General features: G+C 39.8%; 1 protein-coding gene across 9 annotated transcripts in view; it reads right to left on the bottom strand.

Annotated features, from left to right (window-relative positions):
- The window catches only part of CEP295 (centrosomal protein 295), a 68,232-nt gene that overhangs the window by 27,850 nt on the left and 15,961 nt on the right, over positions 1–24,421 (bottom strand). Inside the window, exons 1-9 of one of the 9 annotated variants that reach the window (XM_048294545.1) lie at positions 15,652–15,717; positions 13,921–14,051; positions 12,992–13,192; positions 11,051–11,175; positions 10,179–10,272; positions 5,220–5,333; positions 4,182–4,322; positions 2,880–3,063; positions 861–1,052 (exon numbers count right to left, since the gene is read on the bottom strand). In XM_048294545.1, coding sequence (XP_048150502.1) covers positions 861–1,052; positions 2,880–3,063; positions 4,182–4,322; positions 5,220–5,333; positions 10,179–10,272; positions 11,051–11,175; positions 12,992–13,192; positions 13,921–14,028 — 1,159 coding nt within the window. In that variant the 5' untranslated portion in view covers positions 14,029–14,051; positions 15,652–15,717. Of the gene's footprint in view, positions 1–860; positions 1,053–2,879; positions 3,064–4,181; positions 4,323–5,219; positions 5,334–10,178; positions 10,273–11,050; positions 11,176–12,991; positions 13,193–13,920; positions 14,052–15,023; positions 15,425–15,651; positions 15,718–24,421 lie in introns of those variants that run through there. The other 8 variants (XM_048294551.1, XM_048294550.1, XM_048294547.1 and 5 more) reach the window with 8 other exon arrangements.

Raw genomic sequence — 24,421 nt, 5'->3', positions numbered from 1 at the left:
TCTTCATATCATAAAAAAAAAAAAAACAAACTATTTTTTTTTATTGCTTACAGAGTTGGACAAATAGCTCAGGTATATTTTTAAAATCTTAGCAGTATTTTCTCTTACCTGCAAGAGAAAAGCAGTAATGTGTCTCTGCAAGCTATAAAAGAAGGGCTAAGCTGGATGCAGTGTTTTACAGTCAAACTGTAGCAAAAATATGCAGCACTATCCCCACACCTGCCCTCTGTGTTGCATCAGCACTGGAAACACTATGCACCACAGACCGAACACCAGACTGTGCAACTCAAGGGATGCAGAAGCGTTTGGCCAAGCAGCAAAGGTCACTGAGACACTTCTGGCTCACATCACATGACCCTGGACACACCACAAGCAAACAGGACACACTCATGCATCCGTTCCAGCCTACTCACAATATGCAGCAGCTCAATCACAAACCTGAACATAAAGGACACACATTAAGCAGACTATAAGCTTTAACTTTGAAATATCTCAAACCACAAAATACTTAAGTTCACACAGCAGCATCAGTCCATAATTTATACTAATTATATAGGAATAATTATGGCTACTAACAGTGTAGTTTTTACAACTGAAAATTATTCTCAGTATACTAATGAACTGAAGCATATCAGAAAAAGATGTCACATTTTTCATTTTTAAATTCATAATCATTAGGTTATTATCATCTATGCTAAACATAAACCACATGATATTGAAATATTTTACATACATTAAGAAGTTTTACTAGTTAAAACATTTCAGTTATTACTCAAATTAATTTATTTGATATACTAGACTAATCTTTTCTAATATAAAATGGAAAGATTTAAGTTAAATATGAAGTTTAGAAGTTTTACTTTCTGGTTCATTAGGGACCTTCTCTTCTATCACATGTTCTGATTCTTGTTGAGTATCACAAGGAAACTCTGGTTGAGTGTCACAAGCAGATTCTTGCTCCAAAGAGATATCAAGATCATTATCTTGAGCTCTGTTAGAAGGGGCTGGCAAAGGTTGTGGCTCAAACCGCAAAATCAGGTCTCCTTTCATGTCTAATTCAAAGAACACAACAAAATAAAATGACCATTTGGAATACAAAGCAAACAACATTGCCGGACTACACTCACACACAGATCCCCAGGAAATTCAAGTATCAATAGGTTATTTCACAACAGATTCAATCCAACTTTTTTCCCCACCAAAATAGAATATTCAAAACTGTTTAGATCAATAGCCATCTATTCATTCAGAACCTCCACAGCAGCATCCACTAGAATATGCTATGTTTTTCAAAATAAAAGTTGATGGGATGAAAGGCTCATCTTTACACCAAAAGCAGCTCAAAGGAAAAATTACACACAATCCCAGTAACTTCATCGGGGAAAAGACACACCCTGACCTGGCTGCTCACAAGGCTGCCACAGAAGAGCGATCACATGGTCCAGGTGTGAAATCCCAGAACACTGCACAACAGGAATTCTCCCATGCTCACCTTAGTGACTGAGGAGGTTATTGCCTACAAGGGATGTGGGGCACAGGGGAAGATGGAATTGTATACTTGTTACTTAGGGGAGGAACCCAAGGCAGGGAAAGGAAAGGATCAAGTTAGTCAGGGGCAGAACAAGCATGAAATAAAAATATAAAAATAGTGAGATAAAATGAGACAGTCAGTACACTCATCTGGCCATGCACTGTGCCTGACAGTCTGTTCTGTATTCTCACTAAATTCCACTTGTAGCTGTTTTCCAATGTGAGGAACACTGTATTTTGTATGCATGTGTGTGCATAGATATATAAGGGCCAGCAACTGGAATGGCGACCAAAAGTCACAGGTGCACCTGTGTCTAAAGCACTACCACCTGCAGAGGTCATAATGAGTGCATTTAGGTGAGTATGAGTATGAGTATCAGCATGCAGTGGCTAGCAAATCACAAGCCAGACTAGCCAGTAAGAATGGTAAGAGGCTCGGGAGTTATACATCAGGCAGCTGTAAGACTGGGCTGGGTATTGCAGAGGCCAGGGAATCTACAAGTTGCCTAGTGGAGGGATCAGGAGATCCAGCATTCAAGCCAGCTACAAAGGAGATGAAGGGATCCTAGGAAACCTGCCAGCACATGTGTGTGCATCTCCAAGATTACAAGAGGATCCAGGATCAGCTGCTGGGCAGACTGAGTATGTAAGGTCAGTTCCAGGAATCCATTGCCTGTGCATGTCTGTGCATACACTCACATAACCAGCTGGGTCTGTGTAGCAACAACTGGAGTTGAGCAGCAGATCTTGGGGGTTCACATGCCCAGGACTCAGCAACTTCAAGATCAAGTCTTCTTGATCCTTAGAAGACTAAGGATCAAGGGCCAGCTGCCACGTATGAGTGAGTGTCTAAAGCTATTCACCAAGTGATCCATAGCACATATTTGAGCACATGTGCATCTGAGTGCATACACAAGTATGAGAGGTAACTGTAAGGCAGGATGATCACTGGGTAGACTGGCTAAGACCTATGGAGGACCTGTAGTACAGCAGATAGAGACGTGGGATACAGAGCGCAACTACTGGATAGATTGAGCGTCTAAGAACAACTGCTGGAGGGATCCATACCATATGGACAGACATATATCCCACTAATAGGCCTTCACCTTGATCAGCCAGAGCAGTAAACAGAAGGAGGCCATTTGTGCTGTTGGTACTTAATGCGAGTGCTGTTTTCCCTGTTGGCCCGCATGGCCCCCTGTGTGCATGTGCCCTGGAAGGCTGCTTGTGTGTGTGCCTACTGTGAATACACACACGGCCTTGCCACCGGCTGGACCTGGGCAGAGGCAGCTGCAGCAGCCTCTCCTCTACTGGGTACCAGATTCAGCAACCTCCAACAAAGAACTTACTCCAGTCTTCATTGTACATTTCTTCAAACGCAGACTCCAGTTCTCTCTGCCTTTCTTCTTTTATTTCCATGCGTTTGTATGGTGGCACTGAAAGCTGAGGTGGCATCTGTGCGACAACCTGTCTCCTGCGCATCCGGTCCTGAGCTTGCATTTGCTCCAGTTCTTCCAGGAGCCTTTTCCTGTCCTTCAAGTATAAAGAAGGGATAACATAAACCTCCAGTGCTCACATTCAGACAGCCATGCAGCAGGACTGATACAAAATGCTTCCATTTGGTTACCATGATGTTTGTTTAATTTTTAATGTTCAAAGTTAATCTTATTCTAGAGAGAAAGTACTTCCTTAGGAGAAGGCTGTATCAGACCTTTAGACATAGGAGTCATCAATACTAACTAGAAGATCTGATGTTAAATAAAGGATCAGACTCAACACCTGTAGGCCAACTTCCCTGAAGAAAATTAAATCTTCTGTTTTATAAGGTAAATGAGCACTTCTTTTGGCAAGTGACTTTTGCTAGTACATAATTCAGCAATTGCTACTTTTTAAGATGTAATCTATATACTCTTTGGCACACTGAGTACATGCGAAAACTATTAAAAAAAAAAAAAAAAAAAGAAGTTTGTTGGGGTTTTTTTTCTGTTAATTTCAGGACCACCAGTAATATTTCCAGAAACCTCCATTTTAGTTTGGTTACTCATTCAGGGTTAATCATATCTCAGGTGATAAAAAGGAAGCTTTTGCTTTTTCTAGCCACCAAAAATACTTGTGAAGCTAACAGAAAGTAAAACTTTTTCGAGTGTAGCTGTCAGTACAAAGACTTTTCTTGGTAGATCAGTTTTTACTTCTTAAAGGAAACAATTTCAACACTTACAGACTTGCACACTAACAGAATGTCAGTCTTTAAGTAAAAACCTTGAAAAGCTTTCAAAAAATAAAAAAACCCGTTACCTTCTTAGCAATAATTTTTTCCCCTGAAGTACAGAATAACCAACTCCAACTAAAGCTAATGTGGAAAAGTAGAACTCATAAGCTATTAGAAAAGTTTTGCTTGACTATTACCTATTCATTAATAGTTGGTCAAACATTCATATAACAAAAATTAGAGGATATTCTTTCCTTTTCACTTCTCCCAAATGCCAAAATAAGTAAACAGATTTTGACTTTTTTGTTTTTTCAAAGACATTCTGCAAACTTCATTTAGTTCATAAATTTCTCTCCTGTAATTCCTTTATTCATCACCTACCTACAACTTATTTGACAGTGGTCGTTCTGACATTAAAAACAGGCATAACTACTTTGCCTACCTTGGCCAACTGGATCTTCTTCAAGGCATGACTTCCTCTAACATGTGCCTTTTCAAGCTGCTTTCTTCTCTCCCTCTCTGCCTCCTTCTGTAGTTCCTCCAAACGTCTCCCCTCTTCTTCAGCAGCTAAATGAGCATCTGGCTGGCAGTCAATCAACAGTTTAGTCCACTAAGTTCTTTGATCGTTTAAAGCATATGTAACAACAAATAAATGAATAATTCTGCAGCAAAAGCACTTCAAAAACAACATACAATGCCATATGAACATCCTTGAATGTTTATGTTGCAAGCAGGACCAAGCTCATTTTTTTTACCTTTGGAAAAACAGCGTATTTACATATTTCGTAAGTTTAGGTGTCAGAGTTTTCCAGTTTCAAGCTGTACCAGGGATAATAATTTATATGATTTATTTGTTATAGCAGAGTGGTTATTTCTCCTACAATGTATGGTAAAGTGAATAATATGGTCAACATTACAGATTGAGTACTTCTATCCTCATGGTTTTGTTCTAAGCAAGGGAAAAAAAACCCTTGAAATATTTTCAATCTCATTTGGGAAACCAGAAACAATCTGCGATTTTCAAAGAAGAAAAATCTTACTAACATGAAAATAAAAAATACTTAGGGGGAAAAAAAAAATCATTCCAAATAAGCAAGGCAAATACAAGGCAAGGCTGGGAGTACATTGCTAAAAAGAGGGGAAGAGAGAAAAGCAGGGCAACTGCAGCTATCAATTCAGCATAAGCCGTAAGTCTTCCAATTTGAGTGTTTGAACATGATGCCAGTCTTGTGATCCCACCTTCTTATAAAGGCCTGTTCACAAAGTGCCAGGTGTGATCCCCCAAGTGACCGAGCACGTAACAGGCTTTACAAGTCTGCCCATCTGAGATTCTCTTTAGTAAGCCGTGTAAAAGCTGCTTTAGACAAGTTCATATCTTTAAACAGGTTCTAGAAAACCCAACAGCTGATATCCAGACACGGTATGCAATGTAAAGAAACATATATGTAAGCCTGTAGCACAAACACTTGGAGCCAATCACCTGCTCTCCGTCCACTTCTCTGTCCACCAAAGCTTCAGAAATATGGTAACGTGTAACACAAAAGTTGCCAGCACCAGAGGGCTTCATCGCAACAATCTTTTTCACGTCAAAGCTCTAGGAAGAAAAGTACAACTACAGCTGTATCACAGAATATTATCTCCAGCAAAGCAACTAAACAGAAGTGATCTGTAAAGCTAAATTATTACTAAAAGAAATCCACCCCACCAAATTTTGTCCTGGAAATATTGTTTAAAACCTTATATACGTGTAATAATTAATAAACCACATCAGTACACGGCAGATCTAGAGGACTTTAATAACTAAGAGCATCTAACAGTCTTAAGCAAACCCCTGCACAGAAATTGACGCTCATCAGTGTCATGTTTCAAAAGCACTAATTTAAAAGCACTGGAGTTTAATGCAGTAATAAAAATCCCACTTACAACAGCTGTCACACTCACCTCAGAGCAGGGCAACCACAGACCTACAATACAATTATACCCAACAGTAAAGCAACACTTGTCAAGTAGAGACTTGCTTCAGGAAACTCAGAGCCATTATGTCCAATTTATTAGTTGACCAGAGAAAAGAGCATTTTCTGCAACTTCACTGAAAAGTGTATATCCACAGAATGCTGAATTGCTGGGTCTTTTACAAAGTTTTGGATACACTAACCCATTTCAATGCTTTTCTGGAAGTTTGAGCAATGAGCCATCAGACCCTCCTCTACCTTGGCTTAGCCTCATGTTCTCAGTAACAAAGTAGCCCGGTTAGGTAACCCAATATCCTGTAGGACCTGCCTTTACCATCTCCATTAATTTTCTCTCAACTTCCCGTTCCCTGTACTTTGTCCTAAAAAGGGATTCTTATCCACATTAACTAGACCAGCAAGATTCACAGCTTGAGTGGTCTACAACTAACCTGACCATAAAGAAATGCACATGCACAAAGAGCAGCATTAAGTCTCAGGAGTATCTTAAACTTATCTCTGCATAAGAAGAGGCATACAAAATTTCAGAATTGACTATCACTATTTTATGAAGACTGTAGAAAGTGAAGTCTTTAAATGAAAATCAAAGAATCATCGAATCATTGGAAAAAACCTTCATCAAATCCAGCCATTAACTCAGCACTGCCAAGTCCACCACCAACCCACGCTCCTGAGTGCCACAACTCACATCTTTTAGGTACCTCCAGGAATGGTGACTCCACTACTTCCCCAAGCAGCCTGTTTCCAGTGCTTGACAGGCCAGTGAAGAAATTTTTCCTAATATCCAGTCTAAACCTCCCCTGGTGCAACTTGAGGCTATTTCCTCTTGCTCTGTTACCTGTGTGAGGAGACCAACCCTCAACCAGTTACAACCTCCTTTCAGGCAGTTGTAGAGAGTGATAAAGTCCCCCCTGAGCCTCCTTTTCTCCAGGATAAACACCCCCAGCTCCCTCAGCCACTCCTCATCAGCTTTGTGCTCCAGGCCCTTCCCCAGCTCCGTTGCCCCTCTCTGGACATGCTCAGCACCTCAATGTCTTTTTTGCAGTGAGGGGCCCAAAACGGATAAAACTATTTCTAGCCTTACCAACAGAACTTCAGTAACTTATTTTATGGTACTTAAACAAATGCATGTTATTCTAGTAGGTAAAAAAATAAACTGCTAAATTTCTTAATCAGTAAAAATCATTCTAATTGTAACAGATTGACATTAACCAAAACACCTGCAGATACTGATTATTGCTATGAAAATGGACAAGTCCCAGGTCGAAACCTCATTAGCCAGATTGCCAGTGCTTATCCTGTACTGCATTACTTTCAGAATGTACAAATAAACAACTCTTCTGAATTAGTTTTAAAAATTTTAAATTAACAAACCAATAACAAATAATTATTAATTACATGTAATCAATCAAACCTCCAGAATTTTACTCAAAAGCTGGGAAGACATGAGAAATATGTTGGAGGCTGCAATTTTCCAATTAATGTCAAAAGCAATTTAGGCTGTAAAAAATACTATACTTCCATCATGGTTTTGTAACTCCTTCCTTATTTTTTTCTTCCTTCCAAAAAGCAAATAATTCTATCCTAAAATCTGGCAAAACTGGAGCAGCAAAGTATCGTGAAATGGGACAAAAAACCCAACAAAAACCCCATGACCCCAACTCTACAAATGCTATGAATAATCAAGCAGAGTATAGTGACACTTTTTAGGTTTTATTTTCATTACATAACAATCTAATAGATCATATAAGAAAAAGTAAGTTTGCAAGAACTCTGCAACACTTTTCAATAAAATGGTGTTTACAGTTTAACTTAAGTAACTTTTCATTTGCTCTAACAAAATATGGCCTCAGTTCCCAAAATCCATACTTCTGAGAACCAAAATGGGTTATGTCATTAAAAATACTTATTTTCTAACTGGGTAAAGTAACAATAATAGGAGTATCTTTCGAGAATGTTTCTTATATTCTAAGTAATCGTGCAATGAACAACAGTGCCCTAAATCCCTTTTATGGAATTACAGTAAATTGTTATTGCAACAGAGCATCGGATTATGATTATAGTTGTATTCAATAAGCTCCTTATGCAAACTGATTCAAAAGAACAAGCAGACTTATTCAGATGACCCTGTAACTTGCTGTTATTCACAGCAGTTAATGTTAAACAATTTGAATTCAGTGCTTTTTGAGTAACACATTTGCAAGACAAAGCCCTAGATTTACCTTCCCCTGAACTGAGTCAACATCTTTTGTTTTCTCTCTCTTGAAGCAGAAACAGGAATAAAATCTCTCAATCTTTCAATTACTTAGCATTTTCCCCCATGAAGTACATGGCACCCAATAACTCTTTGAAGAAAATACCTTTATTCTTCACCCTGTGCCCTCCCAGCCATAGGTCTACAACAAAAGGATTAAAATCTATACAGATATGAAAACTAGGAAAAAGGCTTAAAGTCAGCTAGTCTTTAAATGGAACAAATTGACACGCTGTGCTACATTGAAACAGAGCAATCTCTTTCCTCAACAAAAACTCAACATGTCTGCAAAATTACTGATTCACTTTGCCATTTTCACAATGTGAACTTCATAATAGAAACAAAACTCACATACTGTAGTGTCTGTAGAAAATCCAGATGTTTGCAAACTCTGCTATAAAACCAGTTACAAATCACATTTGTTGAAAAGGCGAGTAAAGGACATTTGCTAATGGGTGCAAATGCACTAATTTTTGGAAAGGAACAATACTTAAATAGAGTACTGACCCAGACATGTCATCCAACACAAGTGTATATGCAATTCTGGTTTCACCAGAACCTAGAGAAACCTGGAAACAAAGCCTTCTTGCTTCCCCTGGTGACAAAATACTAAAGGACGAGGAGAAAATTCTTCATTTGTAAAATGGAAGGGGAGATGCATTACTGATGTTGCTAGATAGAAGTTTAAATTTTTAGTATTTAGTATATCTAGTATTTAAATTTAAAGTATTAAATATTAAGTACTGTGTCATTTTAGTTGTTATGGAGGTTAACTGCAGTGACTTTCTATGGGGCGGGGTTAAATAAAATGCAACATTAAGACACATTCTAAACTGCAAAAGTTACTACAAAGCAAAGCCAAGTATCTCATGCTTTTCCAACAATGCCAAAGTGAGCAACAGAGGCACCTGAAAACCAGGAAATAAAGAGTCAAAGTTTGGACTGATGCAGACTTCACCTGCTCTACACCAGACACACCAGGAACACACCATGTGGAACAACATAGAGGGAAACAGCAGCATGAAAGGGAGTGTGAATTCACCTGAACTGTACCAGACAGGAGCTTATTCCAGATGTACTAAATTTCAATACTGCATATACTTCACCAAAATAACCCCAAACTTTACCACTCCCTTACAACACTTGTTTTAATCTTCACTCATATCCAGCTTACACAACATGAAAACCCTTGGGCTGCAGTGAGGAAATCTAGAGAGAAACTTGTACTAATGGAAGCTCGTAGGTACTCCTCCTAATCATTCTTAAAACTGTGAGGGTCAAACCTTACTCAGTTTTTCCAGATACAACATGAAACCCCTATCATCCTGCACTCTAACCTGTACATAATGTGCTGGGATGTAGCTGGAAAAAGTTTTGAAAGCTTCACTGGCTCTGAGAGGGGCTAGTATACCTCAATCCTTTCTTTTCCTGTCAGTAGTTTGAATACCCCTGAACCCAAAGGTCTAAAAGGGCAACACCACATGAGGCAACTTAAACTCTGCATTCATGAAGTTCTATTAGTTAACTCCAAAGTAAAAATGCATGTAATGTTCTTTCTGCAGTTCAGATCTGCAATCCTACAGGAAATTCTACACGTATGCACCAGCTCTATGAAATCAAAGCAGAATGAATGGGGTACAAAGCCACATCTAAAAAGGCTGCAGCCTTCCAAATAGCCTTGGGTGATGGTTTCCCATCAAAATTAAAGAGCTCACCCTTTATTCAGTACTCCCTACAAGAAAAAGAAATTGGAGGGGAAAAAAAAAAACCAAAAAAAGCAGCCCCACAGCTAAAAAGACAGAATTGCCTTTATTACAGAACTATACAAAATGCTACTAAATGCATCAGTATGACAGAAGGCTGAGGAGGCATGTAATGTACATGCTGAGAGAGATAATTTTAAAGTTTCGTACCACTAAGGTTACTAAATGAAAATGAGATATGATGAAAGTTTAAAATGACACATTAACTACAAAAATAAAGAGTCCGATGACAAGAAATAAGATTCATACATAACAAGAGGTCAGTAAAGTAGCAAAGCTTAGTAGCAAGAAACCTGCTAACACAGAACTAATTTTTTCCCTGGGTTTTTGCTGAACCAGTCTCCTTATAGTATGCAAATACCAACTCTGTATGTCCTGTTGTGAGGAGTCAGACCAATAAATATATGTGCTACCCCTGAAATTGTGATCACTGTTGCATCAGGGATACATACCTCAAAAGGATGTGGTGGAGGAGGTGGCAGGCTTGCAACTTTGGCTGCTCTTTGTCTTTCCACTTCCAGAGCACGTTTACGTGCATCTGTTCGTCTTGAGGGACAAAAACGAAACAAACCACAGAAGAGAAGATAGAAGGAAAATTATTTAAGCAACACTGACAGAACAGTGCAAAATAAAAAGTAAACCTAAAATCAGATTCCTAAGTACCTGCATTGAATGCTCAGGCCATAGGGATGGGGAACCATATTGAAAAGACAACAGAACTTAGGCTGGAAGGCAGCATTAAAAATTACTTTCTTCAAATTATGCAAAAATGTTAATACACACAAGCATTCCAAAAGCAATGCAAAATCTCTGCTTTTGACTTAAGTTTCCAGAAAGCATCATGCACTTCAACATAATTTAATTGCTTGAGTATAGACATACTTAACTATTTAATTAACAGGTCTCAGTTCTACTCAAGCACAACTATGCCCAAAAGGACACAGACCATTTTTTATGTCAGCTCAAGTTTGGTCCAATCTACTTAATAAAAAAAAACTAAGAAGGAAGACCATGACAAATGCACTAGGTCCTTTTTACAAGTGGGTAACTCTCCATCAGGAACTGGCCTGACAACATTTCATTTCATGTATCACTGAACTCCTGGAGAATCTGTAAGGCCAGCTTGAATATTTGACATTTTTGTCTTGGTTTTAAAGCCACAGTTTTTATCAAAAGCCACAAGCTTTGTCCATGAGCATTAATTCTCTAACCCATAAAATTTCAAGACTGAAAAAGCTCCAAGCAAGAAGCATCAAAATTTTTGCCTTTCACCTTATGACACTGTAAAATGCATCCTTAATAAAACTAAATAACTATTGCATACCTTGCTTGCTCACGAAGTAATCTTTCTTTTTGCTGCTTCTGTTCTATCAGAGCTTTTCTGTGTCTTGTCTCTGCTCTTTGTTTCCTTTCCTCTGCTTGCTTTGCCAGAGCTTCTAAGTCAGGTTCCTTAACATTAAAATATTGTAATCACTTAATACAGAATTTTACTCACATCTCATAGTATCAGTATGATATTTCAAATTACATACTGCTGGTAAGAAGCACAAGCTCAAAACTACCTTCTACTGTATTAGGGTAAAAATACTCTAATAACTTTTCCTTCTCTGCCATCTTTATTTTCTTCTTCTCTGCCAACAACAGTAGCGAACCTGCCACATTTCTCAGCCAATTTAACCAAACATTGATGGAGAAATCTTAGCTTCCTCTGCATCAGTTTGATGAAAAAGATAATTTAAACACAGTTATATATACACCCTGTAGCAAATGCAGCCTCAACCGCATTGAAGAAGCGTGTTACTACCCTTCAGTCATTAACTGCAACAATCGCGCATCAACAGAAACATTTACGATTAGTTCTCTGTTCCTGTAACACTGGTTCCACAGTTTTCTGCAAACTCACCCATCCTGGCATTGGAACAGACTTTATAAAGAAGTTGATTTAATGATACTGATATATGGAAGAGCATTAATGCTATTTTACTTGGGTTTAAAGATCCTGACTAATTCAGGAAGAAAGCTACTCTGCAAAATCCACCTAAGAAATCTATGGCACCTTTGGCTGATTTCTGTAAACCTGGGTCAGAGTCAAACCTATAGAAAAATTCTACCCAGCAATCTCGATCTCTCAAACAGAGCCTACACAAGTTACAGAATTTTAAAGAAAATGAAACCAGTTTATAGGTGCAGAATTAAAAGTGACACCCATTTGCAATCCATGCAAAGGCCTCTGCAGCCCTTACCAAGGCTTTTGATGTCACTGGAGGGCTGAAGGGAAAAAAAATGTTAAGTGTATTTTCTTAACTGTAGAAAAGATCCATGGTAAAGAAAAAATTACTGTATTACTGGCATAACTGAGATAATGAGTCACTGTGTGCAATTTAGTCAAGTACAAACATACATGATCATACATGTATACAAGCTAATAGAAAGTAACTTCAAAGTCTGCCCAGCAAAAGATTTAGCAGATAGGCCCATAGACTATCCTGTGGGAAGATACCTGCAAAAAAGTACATAACCACTTCTAAAAAGTTTCCATTCTTAAAAAGTTGTCTATTTAGGTATCAGGACTCGAAAACCAGGAATGTCCAAAGAAAAACCAAACAAACAGCAATTTTGGTATTTCTAAAGCATCAAAAATTTCTCTGACAATATATGCTGGTATTGGCTGGGATAGAGTTTATTTTCTTCACAGTGGCTGGTGTGAGGCTGTGCTTTGGATGTGTGCTGAACACAGGGTTGATAATACAGAAATGTTTTTGTTATTGCTGAGCAGGGCTTACACAGAGCCAAGGCCTTTTCTGCTTTTTGTGCTGCCACACTGGCAAGGATGTTGGGGGTGGCTGGAAGGAGACACAGCCAGGAGAAGCTACCCCAACTGCCCAAAGGGATGTTCCAGACCATATGACATCATGCTCACTACATAAAGTGGGGGAAAGAAGGAGGAAGTGGGAGATGTTTGGAGTGATGGTGTTTGTCTTCCCAAGTAACCATTAAACATGATGGGTCCCTGCTCTCCTGGAGATGGCTGAACACCGGCCTGCTCGTGGGAAGCTGTGATTTAATTCCTTGTTTTGCTTTGCTCTGTGTGTGTGCCTTTTGCTTTCCCTATTAAACTGTCTGTATCTCAACCCATGAATTTTCTGGCTTTTACCCTTCTGATTCTCTCCCCGATCCCACAGGTGAGAGAGTGAACACGCAGCTGCCTGGTGCTTGGCTGCTGGCTGGGGTGAAACCATGACACAATAACATTAAGCTCGCTTACATTCTCCTTGGCCTGTCGGTGACCCTCCCCAATCGCTCTTAAGCTTGAGAAATACAGTTCTTCCAGGGCTTTCATCTTCTCATCCTGTGCCTTCTGCCATTCAGCTCTCAGTGCCTCCTCTAACAGATGCAATTGTTCTTCTTTCCTTTGCTTTACCTTCTGCCTTATCTGGAAGGAGATATACTTCTGCTGCTCTCTGACCTGTAGAAACAGCATTCATGTTTTGTCAGCAATTCAAGAAAAAGCACAACACTTTTCGCAGCAAGACCTCCCACAACACAGTCTACCCTCCTTCCATCTTTCCATCTCATCTACTATTCCATTCATAATCTGTCCAGAAAATACTTTCAAGTTGCTGTTACCTTTTTCCAAAATTAATATATAAAATAATAAATTTAATCTTAATTAAATGCTTCAGGTAAAGTCCAAAAAGTGACATACAAGTGACAAACTGCAAAAACTGCTTGCAATAGCCTTCCCTCCAAAAATATAACACAATAATTTACGAAAGACTCCTATTACAATTCAACATGGTTTAAATAAAATCAACCACTATAGTGAAAACTAAGTAAATACACTTTATTATTTTCCACTTTGTATTTTAGGAACTTTTTTTTCACACAGAGGGTTGTCAAGCACTGGAACAAGCTGCCCAGGGAAGTGGTTGAGTCACCACCCCTTGAAAAGCTCAACAGACCTGTAGATGTGGCACTTAGGGACATGGTTTAGTGGTGGACTTGGCAGTGCTGGATTAATAGTTGGATGTGACGATCTCAAGGGTCTTTTCCAACCTAAAAAAATTCCACCATTCTACAATACTACTACCTTGAAATTTAGTTTTTACAGGATATAATCTTTTCAGTTACTTTTCTTCAATTATTTGTTACATCATCAAATGAAATACAACACATGGAAAAATACAGGCATACCTGTTGTAGCCTTAGTTTTCTTCTTCGTTCGTATTCTTCTTTCAGAAACATGGCTTCTTCATTGGGACTAAGCCTCAATTTCCCAGCTGTTGCAAGTTTCCTCTTCATCTTTGGATACGTTGAATAATCAACTTTTTTGAGAACAATGCAAAGAAAAAGAGAAATTTTGCATAAATGACAGTGACAAAACAGCTATAAAAACAGGATACTGCCATAACGTTGTCAAATCTATCATGGTATCTGCGTGTGAGAGTTACAACTGTTCATGTCATTCCCAACCGGAGGCTGGACTTAATAATCTCAGAAGTCTTTTCCAACCTTAACAACTCTAACTGTAATCAACAGCATTGGCTCTGTCACAATCACAAACAGAAATGCTTTTGAACTACTTTGAGCTATGTACCAAACACTGCAGTAGTATCACATTCACAGTCTACTCTGTGGACCAGCCATGAATATTTGCAAAGTGAAGAGTGAACACCATTCCACCCTGGGAAGATTTAAAAACAAACCTACAAACTACTGAAAAGCACACCCCACAGTAAGGCAGACTGGTCACCCAGGTGATTTTTACTGAAATACTCTCATAACTGTTGTAGAGAAGACGTAAGATACAACAGCAAATTTGCTAACGTTTTTGGCTGCACTCCAAGGTTTTCTTCCTTACAGGCTCTGAAACTCTAGCAACAGCCTGCGTGCCAAGCATTTCACTGGAAAGCTGGAACTGCTCACTAACGATTTTTTATTCAAGTTTTCTTAGGAAGACAAGTTTCAAATTATGTTTCCCTCGAGATTTTACTGTGGAACAAGAATCTTCCGGTTCTACAGACCACTTCCCATTTTCCTTCTAATTACGATTTTCATATGCAAAAAAAAAAAAAAAAAAAAAAAAAAAAAAAAAAAAAAAAGACTTCTTCCATCTAATATGTAGCCTAGTCTAAAATTCCCCTCCCCCCCATATTTTTACTGGATCTTTAAATATTTATAACCCTGGAAATATTCGCACGAAAGAAGCAAGCAAAGACTTTCAAAAGCCACTGTTTAATTCTAAGAAACTAGTGAGCAATTCATATAGCACTAACAATTTAACCAACATGACACACCTGGAAACATTTATTTTCAGCATCATATATACTGGTCTTGGTATACTTAGAGACAGACACAGTATCACAGGTAAAATAGCAAGACTATAAAGAAATCAGGTGAGGTGTAAAGCCGAAGATCCTTAAGATAGTTTTGGTACAGGGTTACTAAAGCAATGAATCCCAAGCTCTTTACAGTATTAAGAGGGACAGTAGCATCCTGGTTCCTGCCAGCCCTCGCTTAGTCACCCGATGAAGTACAGAAGTTTATCACAAATTAAGTAGCAAATCACTACATTCTCTCTCTCACACACACACATTCCTAAAGAGAGGAAAAACGTGGAGCAATGTTTTTGCTCCAATGCAAAGCCTAGATCTAAAGGAGAAGAGCCGAGGCAGAGATTGCAAACGCCGCGCTTGCCCGGGCTCAGCCGCAGGACAACGCGGGTGGTGCGAGGCGCCGAGGGCCCCGGGTCCGCCCGGGCCGCTCCCGCCAGCCACCGGGAGCCCCCGCCGGGGCCGCACCTGGATCCACCCGCTGAGGGGCGACAGTGCGGAGGGAAGAGAAAGTAAAACAGCGGGGGAAGGGGATAAGGGAAGAAGAAGGGAAAGGGAAGGGGGGAAGCCAGCAGAGCCGCCCCACACGCACCCTCCACCGCCGCCTGGGCCCTGCCGGTCGCCGTGGCGCCAACGGCCGCCGCCCCCGCCACGTGACCCCGCGCCCACCACGAGCCGCCAATGGCGCATGCGCCCCCGCCCGCCCCCGCTGCCCGAGCCCCGCCCCTTCCCGCGGTGGCCAATGGGGGCTCGGGACGGCGGCGGGGGCGCGCGCGCCCAACATAAGATAGGCGCTGTGGGCGAAGGAGGCGTTTGCGCTCCGTGGCGCTCTCGCCCGTCCTTCTGTGCCCAGTCAGCCCCTTCCCGATGTCCGATCTAAGTGCGGACCGCCTAACGCGGCAATCTCAGTGTGCACGTGAAGGGGTTCGTCAGGTTCGTCACCACGGCTCCCTCTCAGCACTGCACCAGTAGCTCGCAGTCGGAGTTTCCGAGTGCTGCGTGGGAAGGGCTCTGGTCAAGCTTGAAGCGCTGAGGGAGTGGAATAAAACGGAATCCTGCTAGTTCTGCCTCACTTCTATGCAGTTTCCCTGTTCAGCCCTCTCTTCGGTTGCGCTGTGTTAGTAGAAGGAGTATCATAGAATCATAAAATGGTTTGGCTTGGAGGGGGACATCGAAGATCATTTAGTTCCAACCCTATTCAGGCTATGGCAGTGCCCCTGTACTTGTAGTGCTGCTCTGCCTATCTTCTAGGCTTGCACATGGCTTCTACAAAGGGCAGATATGTGTTGCTGCCTCAACCTTGTAGCTAAATCTTTCTTTTATAAACCTAATTAACATCTGCTCCTTGTAAGTCTGATGCAATGCTTGCTTCTTTGCTGGTAGCATGTAGTGACAGGACATGGGGGGGAATGCATTTAAACTAAAAGAGAATAGGTTTGGATTAGATATTAGGATGAAGTTCTTTACTGTGAGGGCGGTGAGGCACTGGAACACGTTACCCAGAGAAGCTGTGGCTGCCCCACCCCTGGAAGTTGGATTCCCCCAAGACCAGATTGGGTGGGGTTTTGAGGAACTTGGTCTAGCGGAAGGTGTCCCTACCCATTGCAGGGGGGTTAGAACCAGATGATCTTTAAGGTCCCATCCAGTCCAAACCATTCTACGAATCTATGATTCTTCCTCACACTTAGCCTCTCTTTCTAAAAGGGAGCATTTATCATACGTGTAAGATTTGCTGCAGCTGGGATTTGAAAGTGGAGTCATCAGATAGCCTTGATTTATGAGGAATGTAAATGTCATTGGTATTGAGGGAAACAATTCTGCCACACACAATTACAGATGAGGCAAGAGAGACTGTGTTAGACTGTTTCTTTGCATGGAGCATGTTTCCGAGAGTCTGAGCTGCTGCTACAAAAATGGAAGAAACATTCCTGACTTAAAGCAGACCAGGCACAAATGAGATAATCAATTGTCTTGTGCTGAAACTTGAGTGCAATATATAGCTACTTTATTGGCAGTTTCTTAGAAAGGAAAAAACCATTTTATAGTAGAACCTAACTGCCATAGTAACCCATCATATTGTGCCCTCCAGGACTGAAACCAGAAGGGCTGAGATTACTTGGTAGAACGTAGCGGTTTGGTGCATGCCAATCAATGCATGGCTGCACAGGAAATAGACTAAAAAAATATAGAATTGCAAAAGAAAAGATATGAGCATAAGGAGAAAAGGTAACAGCAGTTTTATGTGCTTTCTTCCCTGCCTTCTGCATTTCACTGCTAAACTGCCTTCCTGTTCACAGACTTTTGCTTTCTGACAAGGGCCTGCAACTTACTGCAAACTGCTGACTGTAATAGCTGGTGCCAAATTAATACCTGATTGTTCGTTAGACACACCGTTGTTTCACGGTATGCATATTGAATAAATTAGACTTAAGAAGTGCGCTTCCAAATGTGTTTTCCAGTATCCTTATCGGATTTTTTGTCCTTCAGCATTTTCATTATGGCAGTGCTCTCCTCAATAACATCACTTGTAAATAGCTTTATCCTGCAGGTCAACAGTAAAAGAAAAAAAAATCAAGACAGTCTATTAAGAGAGTAATTGAGATTATGGATTTTAGAATCCACTACTTATAAAATGTGAAAGAGGTCAAGTATATGCTCCTCAATTATACTGGTGGATAAAAGGGATATTATGAAACCTACATGTGCTGGGTAAGAATTTTGTTTCAAGGGTGTTTTCTGTCATTGTCTTGCAGAATTATTTCTGCTACTGCTTAATTTACATACTTATACTGAAAACCAGGGGTTTTAATCCTGTAATGTTTTCTACTTTTTACAATACACATTTGAATTTTGGTATTACAGACCTACATTAATTCCTTCCCCCTGTGAAGTAGATGGTGTTCCTTTTATGAAAGGTGAATAGTGATGCAGCAGTGTTGGTGCATTTAGTCAGGGATCTATAAAACCGGAGGTACTGGCTCCCCTGAGCTTCAATTACTGGTCACATTTCTCCTGGGGAAAAGGAATTACACTTGCAGGAGTTATCTACAAAGTCCCAAGACAGCCAGTGGAAAATCTGAATTTCTTTTCAGGAACAGAATGCTTTTCATACATAAAAAATGTCTCAGAGTGAATCTACGTGAAAACACAGATTTGAAAGAAATCATTTTAGTTTCATGTGTTTGAAGTTGAAGAAGGGTTGTATGACTGTGAAGGCTGCTGATGAGTTGGCCTGCAGTGCATGGTAAGGGGCTCAAATCACAGTGCAGGCCTTGTGCTGTTCCAGAAAATGTCTTTTGAGAGCGAACTGTTTGTACTTCCCTATCACAGAAGATGTTTATTCCATCAGCAGATGAACCATTGCAAGAGATGTTGGCACAGGCACGTTGCCTCAGTGTGCTCTGTGGGGCCGTTTGGTCTGAATATGAGTTTCGTGAGGCTGGAGTTGACTTTGTGTGGCCTGAGAGAAAATATTCCTTGTCTCATAGGCAGGTCGAGTAGACCAGCATAAGCAACCTATATCTTTCACTGCCACACAGGAACACTTGCTCCTTTCTTCATTAGAAATTCCTCACAGTCCACTCATGTCTCTCAGTCGCACAAAGGAAAGATGACCTTGCAGGCTTTTCTGCATCTTTAGCAGGGAAGCCCTGGTATTAAAGGTTTTCTGAGATCTAGTAATGGAACAGTACAAACACCTGACAGCTCACCCTTGCGCAGGACTTGGCACCCTGCATGAATTAAGTATTCTCCTTGAAAAACCCTGAAGGAAGAACTTTTTAAAAAGTGTCACATTCAGACACTAAATCCCCCTGCCCTGAGTCCTCTAACACATCATTATACACTACAGCAGTTTTCTGCTTGTAGTCTCCTTCTTGCTGATAACTGAAGTATCAGAATGAAATGAGAATTTATCTCAGTCTGAATTGGCCTTTCTGTGCATTCAGTATTCCTCAATGTCACATACCACACTGTCATATAGTCTTAAACAGTCCCCTATTGTTCATTTGGTTTCATGTGTGATTACCTCTCCCATGTAGTTCTCTTTTAGCACCTGGCACCTGATGTCTAATTACCGTGACCACCAGGAACTGGCAGGATGTAGTTTTACAAATGTTTGTAATCCTCCAGTTCATACATTTTCAAAACTGCAAGGTGCTTTTATTAAATAGTTTGCAATAAGCGCATTCATGTGTAAGCTTTGCACAAAGACACGGAGTTTCCTAAGAAGGAAGAAGAGCTTATTTTTGAGGCTGACTAATCTACCATGGTCAGCCTGTGCAAGCACAGCCTATAATAGTTTCTGCCTGAGACTGATATGGAGATAAATTTTCTTGACAGATGTGTAAGAGTAGCTTTTGTTATTATACTCCATGTCATGTAATAGAAAGCTGCAAAGCTATGCTTTCCAGTACCAAAGCAACTGTATCCAGAGCTGTGCCTGTATAAAATCTCAAGGTGCAGATTCTGTCCAAAGAAAGATGCTGCAGTTTAAAAAAGAAAAGAAAAAAGAAGTGAAATATGAGGCATCAAAGGCTGTGTAGCTGGCAAAAGGATAATTATGTATAACTAAATTAAATACAATGTACATCCTAAAATTATTGTTCTGGAAGGAAATGTAAATTCAGATGTGGTTTTAGATATATATGGTGGTGTCTTACAGACAAAAAAAAGGTGTGCTGTCCTATGACATTGATCCAGAAGCTCTTATTAGGGAACTCATTCTCTGTCACAAATGCTCCTGGGATTTCACCCAGCATCCTTAGCCCAGCTTAATGATTTGGATCTCTGGAAAACAACCAGCCTTGGGGTGCTAAGAGCAGCAACAAGTGACTAAGAACTTATTATTCATGCATAAACCACAGTGCTGCCTAAGGTCATTTTAAAATGGGCTCTCAAACAAATGCACTCCCGCAAAGCTTGAAGCCAACAGAACTGAGCCGGATTCAGGTTTTTACAGACAAAAAGGAGCCTTGTGTACCTGTTGTATATCCTCAGAACCAGTCTGCCTAATTACTCAGCGATGCCAGCATGTGTAGACTTCTACAATGCAAACTTGGTGTGTGCACATTAATTTGCTAAAATTCTTGTAACCTGCATTCAGCCTTCTGAAATATATGGGAACCATACACAGAATTTTATCCAGTTCTTAAAATATGCATAGTAACTATGTGCACTAATAGGCCAATTATGCTCAGTCCAGTGAGTTTACAGCTGGTCTTTTCAAGCTTTTCTCAACTGCTGTGCCTTATCTTGTTTGGCTAACCTTCCTGAGTTTCTTCTTCTAATACCTACTTCTATTCAATTTCAGAAACTATATTGAACATTCCTTTCTTTATTGCAGGTAGTTTCAAGCAGAAAACTAGATTTTCTCACATTTTCTTTAAATAACATATTCTACTCCAGCAAGATCTTTTAAATGGCTTAAAATTTTATCTTGTAGGAAAAGCCCTCCTTATGTGATGAAAAATGCTTTTTTAGTTTAGTCCTATGTTAGTAGTAAGCATTGTATTTTCAGCATGTAGTACAGATGAAAGGAGAAAACTAGGTTTTTTCTAATTTTAAAATGACTACTTCTTCTCCACCCTAATTTGACTTGTTTTGTATTGTTTGTCTCCTCCATTTGATGGCTTATATTTATTACATTTTATACAGGAGGCATGGGAGTTTTCACAAGCTTCAGTTTCTCTCAGATGTGTGTCCAAATGCTGTGCCATAAACAAAGGAATTACTGCAATCCTGAAATTTATCCTGAAAAATAGCTTTAAGTCTATAAGTCTCCAAAGAAGAGGTTTAATTAAGGTTCTGGATAAAATCCTGAAGAAGTAAATTGTCAGGACCTGCCAATATATTGACTAATTTGAGCATAGAATCTCAGAATTCTTTTTGGTGTCTTAGTAGTTATTTATACATAAAGCAACTAAAAATGTGTGTTGGATACTCCCTTTCCTTAATGCTGGCTTCTGCTATCTCTCTGACAACTTACCTCTACAGTGGGTGACATCCAGGATATGATACAGGATGCAGGTCTCCTCTGGGGAATGTACATGTCATTATTCTTGGATATCTGTTATAACATCTTAATATTGTTTATGAAATACCAGCAAAAGTGTTCACAGTGTAAAAGAGTGGATCCTGGTTTGATCAAGACCTTCATGCTGTAAATCAAAGAGACTATATGATCAGACAGACTTGTGATACAGCACATTACACTTCTACTGCAAATTAACTTTGATGTTTTCTTTAGTAGAAAGAAACTGATTATATAGATGAAGTCATTAAAAGGCTTTATGGATGAAATATGTTTCAAAGAGAACCTTACAAAAGGAATGGGTGGTGAAGAAAAATTTACAAGAAGTGAGAATGAATTTGCACCAAGACAAGAAATTTGGAAAAGCTGCAGAGTGAACAAATGAGTTCAGAAGAAAGCAGTGAACATGGAGTAGTGATATACTGGTTCTTACTGCTCCCATTTTACTCTTTTCAACAGAAACTAATTTCTCTAAAGACATGGAGACATTTTCTGTCGTAATTTTGCTAAATATTATAGAAACCAAGGCAGGGTGAAAGAACAAATGGTCTTTAGTGATTGCAGAAGTAAACTTAGAGTCAAGTCTGCGAAAAACAAATGTGTAAGGGAGTTATTAGTGATTTAGATGGTGGTTTGGTAAACTGGAGTCTTGGCTTCTGTTTTCTACAAGATGAGAGGTTTTCGTGCCTGTGATGCTGGCTTGGTAGTTTTGGGATGGATCGGATAAATGGAACTAAGTCCCAGAATCCTGATTCTGAAAAGCCTTGATAAGCTACTAAAGTCTAGAAGCTGTTAATATTTTTTAATCCTAAAGATCCATGAGCTTCTGGATTTGCTGATCTTTATATGCTCAAGCTCTTCTGATGCTGACAGGACTGAAAGGCTCAGAATCTAAACTTGAACAAGATTCAGGAATTGTCTTTTTTTATATATGGATATATGTACATCAACATCTAGTGTACTGAAAGGGTTTTTTTATGAGCATTCTGATATTTAGTAGATGTCTGAGACTGAAGTTGTATTTTCTGAAAATCATATCCCTACAGATCTGAGAGGTGCAATTCAAGATATATTCCTTTTCTCCGTATTTCCTATAAGGCAGCTGGACAGATGCACCTTTGACTTTACTTGGTTCCCTAAAGGTGTGCCCACATCTTTAGATCATACCTCGAGGTTCCAGCAAAGCCCACGTGGTATACCCACAAGTATGAGCCTACATCAGCTCTGAAGGAAGCATCTATTGAATCTAACCCTTTGTTTCAGATATTAAAGTAATACTGAAGTCAGTAAAGGGGACAGCAGCAGTAGCAGAGACAGACATAGGCAGCAATATCATTTACCCCAGTAATGTCCTTGGTAGAGCAAAACCACTTTTTTCCCACTGGTCCAATAAAATTGCCTCAATCTGCTTCTTTGAGTGATCAGTGCTCATCTGGAATTTTATCACTGTCCTTTTTAGAGGATAATTTAATTGTTTTACATTTATAGAGGAAAGGTAATAACCTTAGATTTACATAAAGCTAATTTCTTTCTTTGTGAGTGGGTTCTGCAGGATGTGAGCAATTAAGTTTCTGTGGGAGGATACAGGAAACATGATTAATGGATCAAAGAGACACTATCTAAGGGAAATGGGTATAATACCAAGGGAGATAATGCTCTTTTTCATAATAGTTATGCAAATATGCCAAATGTTGGAGAATTCAATTAATATTTGACAAATGGATTCTCTGTGATGCAGAGTAAACACATACTGGGGAAACAATAAAGCTCTATTGCACATTATCTGTTAACTTCCTCTCAAACAGGCTGGGTTGGCTGGTCAGGCATCTCATTCCAGTGCAGGTGGCAAGGAACAGCCAGGCACGAATCAGTGAAAGACACTGAGATTGCCTGGATGAAAAGGACTGACCGAGGTTGAATTCTTTGCATGCAAGGCCAATCCGTGCTTGTCAATGTGCTTAGGTCTGCTGCTTAGTCCTCTGTCAAAAGTTGTATTTTATTCCATGGAAATGAAGACTGGTCTAAGAACGAAGGAAACAGAATTAGACAATGTTTATGTTCTTGATTTTATTTCTATAAAAGCAACGCTAGTAGAAAAAACAATAATCAAGTGAAAACAGAATGCCTGAGCTACTGGAGAACACTGGACTGGGGCACAAAAAAGCTGAGCTTCAGTGACCAGTATAAAAGTAGGTTAATACTAGTGATACCTGAATCCTTCAGGTACTGTAGTGATGTGAGATGCACAAATATCTAGATTTACTGAAAACATAAGTTTCTTGTTTGCTTGCTAGCTTCCATACTGCATATGGTATTTTAATCTCTATTCCAAAATACTCAGTTCCTCTACTAAAGATTTAATAGGAAGTTTTATTCTCAGAAATCCTGATCCAGAGAGGGAAGGCATTTGACAAGCATATTGAAGCATATGTCAATTTCAGACAATACAGACTGGGCACTGAGTTAATGAAATGTGATGAGAGTTATGGAGGTAAAGTTTTAAGTATAGAACACAAGTTTGTGCTTTGGTTGCAACTGCCCTATAGCTGGTATCATGCCTTGCATTCATGAGGAATTCTAGGGACATGCCTTAAGTGGCTAAAGACAAGAAGTTTGGAAGAACACAAGAAATTAATCTTCAAAATCCCATGTTCGTCAAAAAACCTACTCTTGGAAATGGCATGCCCCTACTTGACTTGGAAGCTCTCTCAACGCTTCTAATGAGTGTTCTGTGTATTGCTCTTTTCTGTGAAAGTAGGTGCCTGCTTGGTGAAAACAGAAGTCCACCATGATGAAACCAGAAATGACTATATGAGCTGTAAACTTACATATATATCACATAAGGGGACTGTATTTTATTCAGTGTAAAGCATGACAGCCAAGTTACCCTTTACAGAAGTGATGCTGCTTTTGCTTCTTCAGTGCTGTTGCTTACTGGTCAAAGCAGTTAGGGCAGCGGAGATTTGGGGTTAATCCTCAGCCTGCAAATGCCCTGTCTCAGGCTAGAAAAGTCTCTTAGGGGCACATCCTGTGCCAAATGGGCTGCTGTGCATACAGGAATGAGACTGGAAAAAAAGCAGACAGGGCAGTGCCAGAGAGAAAGGTGAGGGGACCTGGAAGTTGAGCGAAGATTGAATTCTCTGCTGTGCTCTGAATGATCATTGCATTTTACATTAGACAACCATAAGATGAAATTTCAAAACTAATGAATGAGTTGAGACTCCAGGTTAGGTTTGTCCTTCAGCCGTTCCATTCACCTGGAAAGGATGAGCCATGCTCAGTTAGGCCACTGCCGTGGTGGGAAGGCTCTGTTCTGCATGTTCTGAGCAGA

This window comes from Corvus hawaiiensis, chromosome 2, assembly GCF_020740725.1.
Source record: "Corvus hawaiiensis isolate bCorHaw1 chromosome 2, bCorHaw1.pri.cur, whole genome shotgun sequence".
Taxonomy (NCBI): Eukaryota; Metazoa; Chordata; class Aves; order Passeriformes; family Corvidae; genus Corvus; species Corvus hawaiiensis.
The sequence above is the reverse complement of the archived record's forward strand: the minus strand, read 5'-3'. Positions and strand labels throughout refer to the sequence as shown.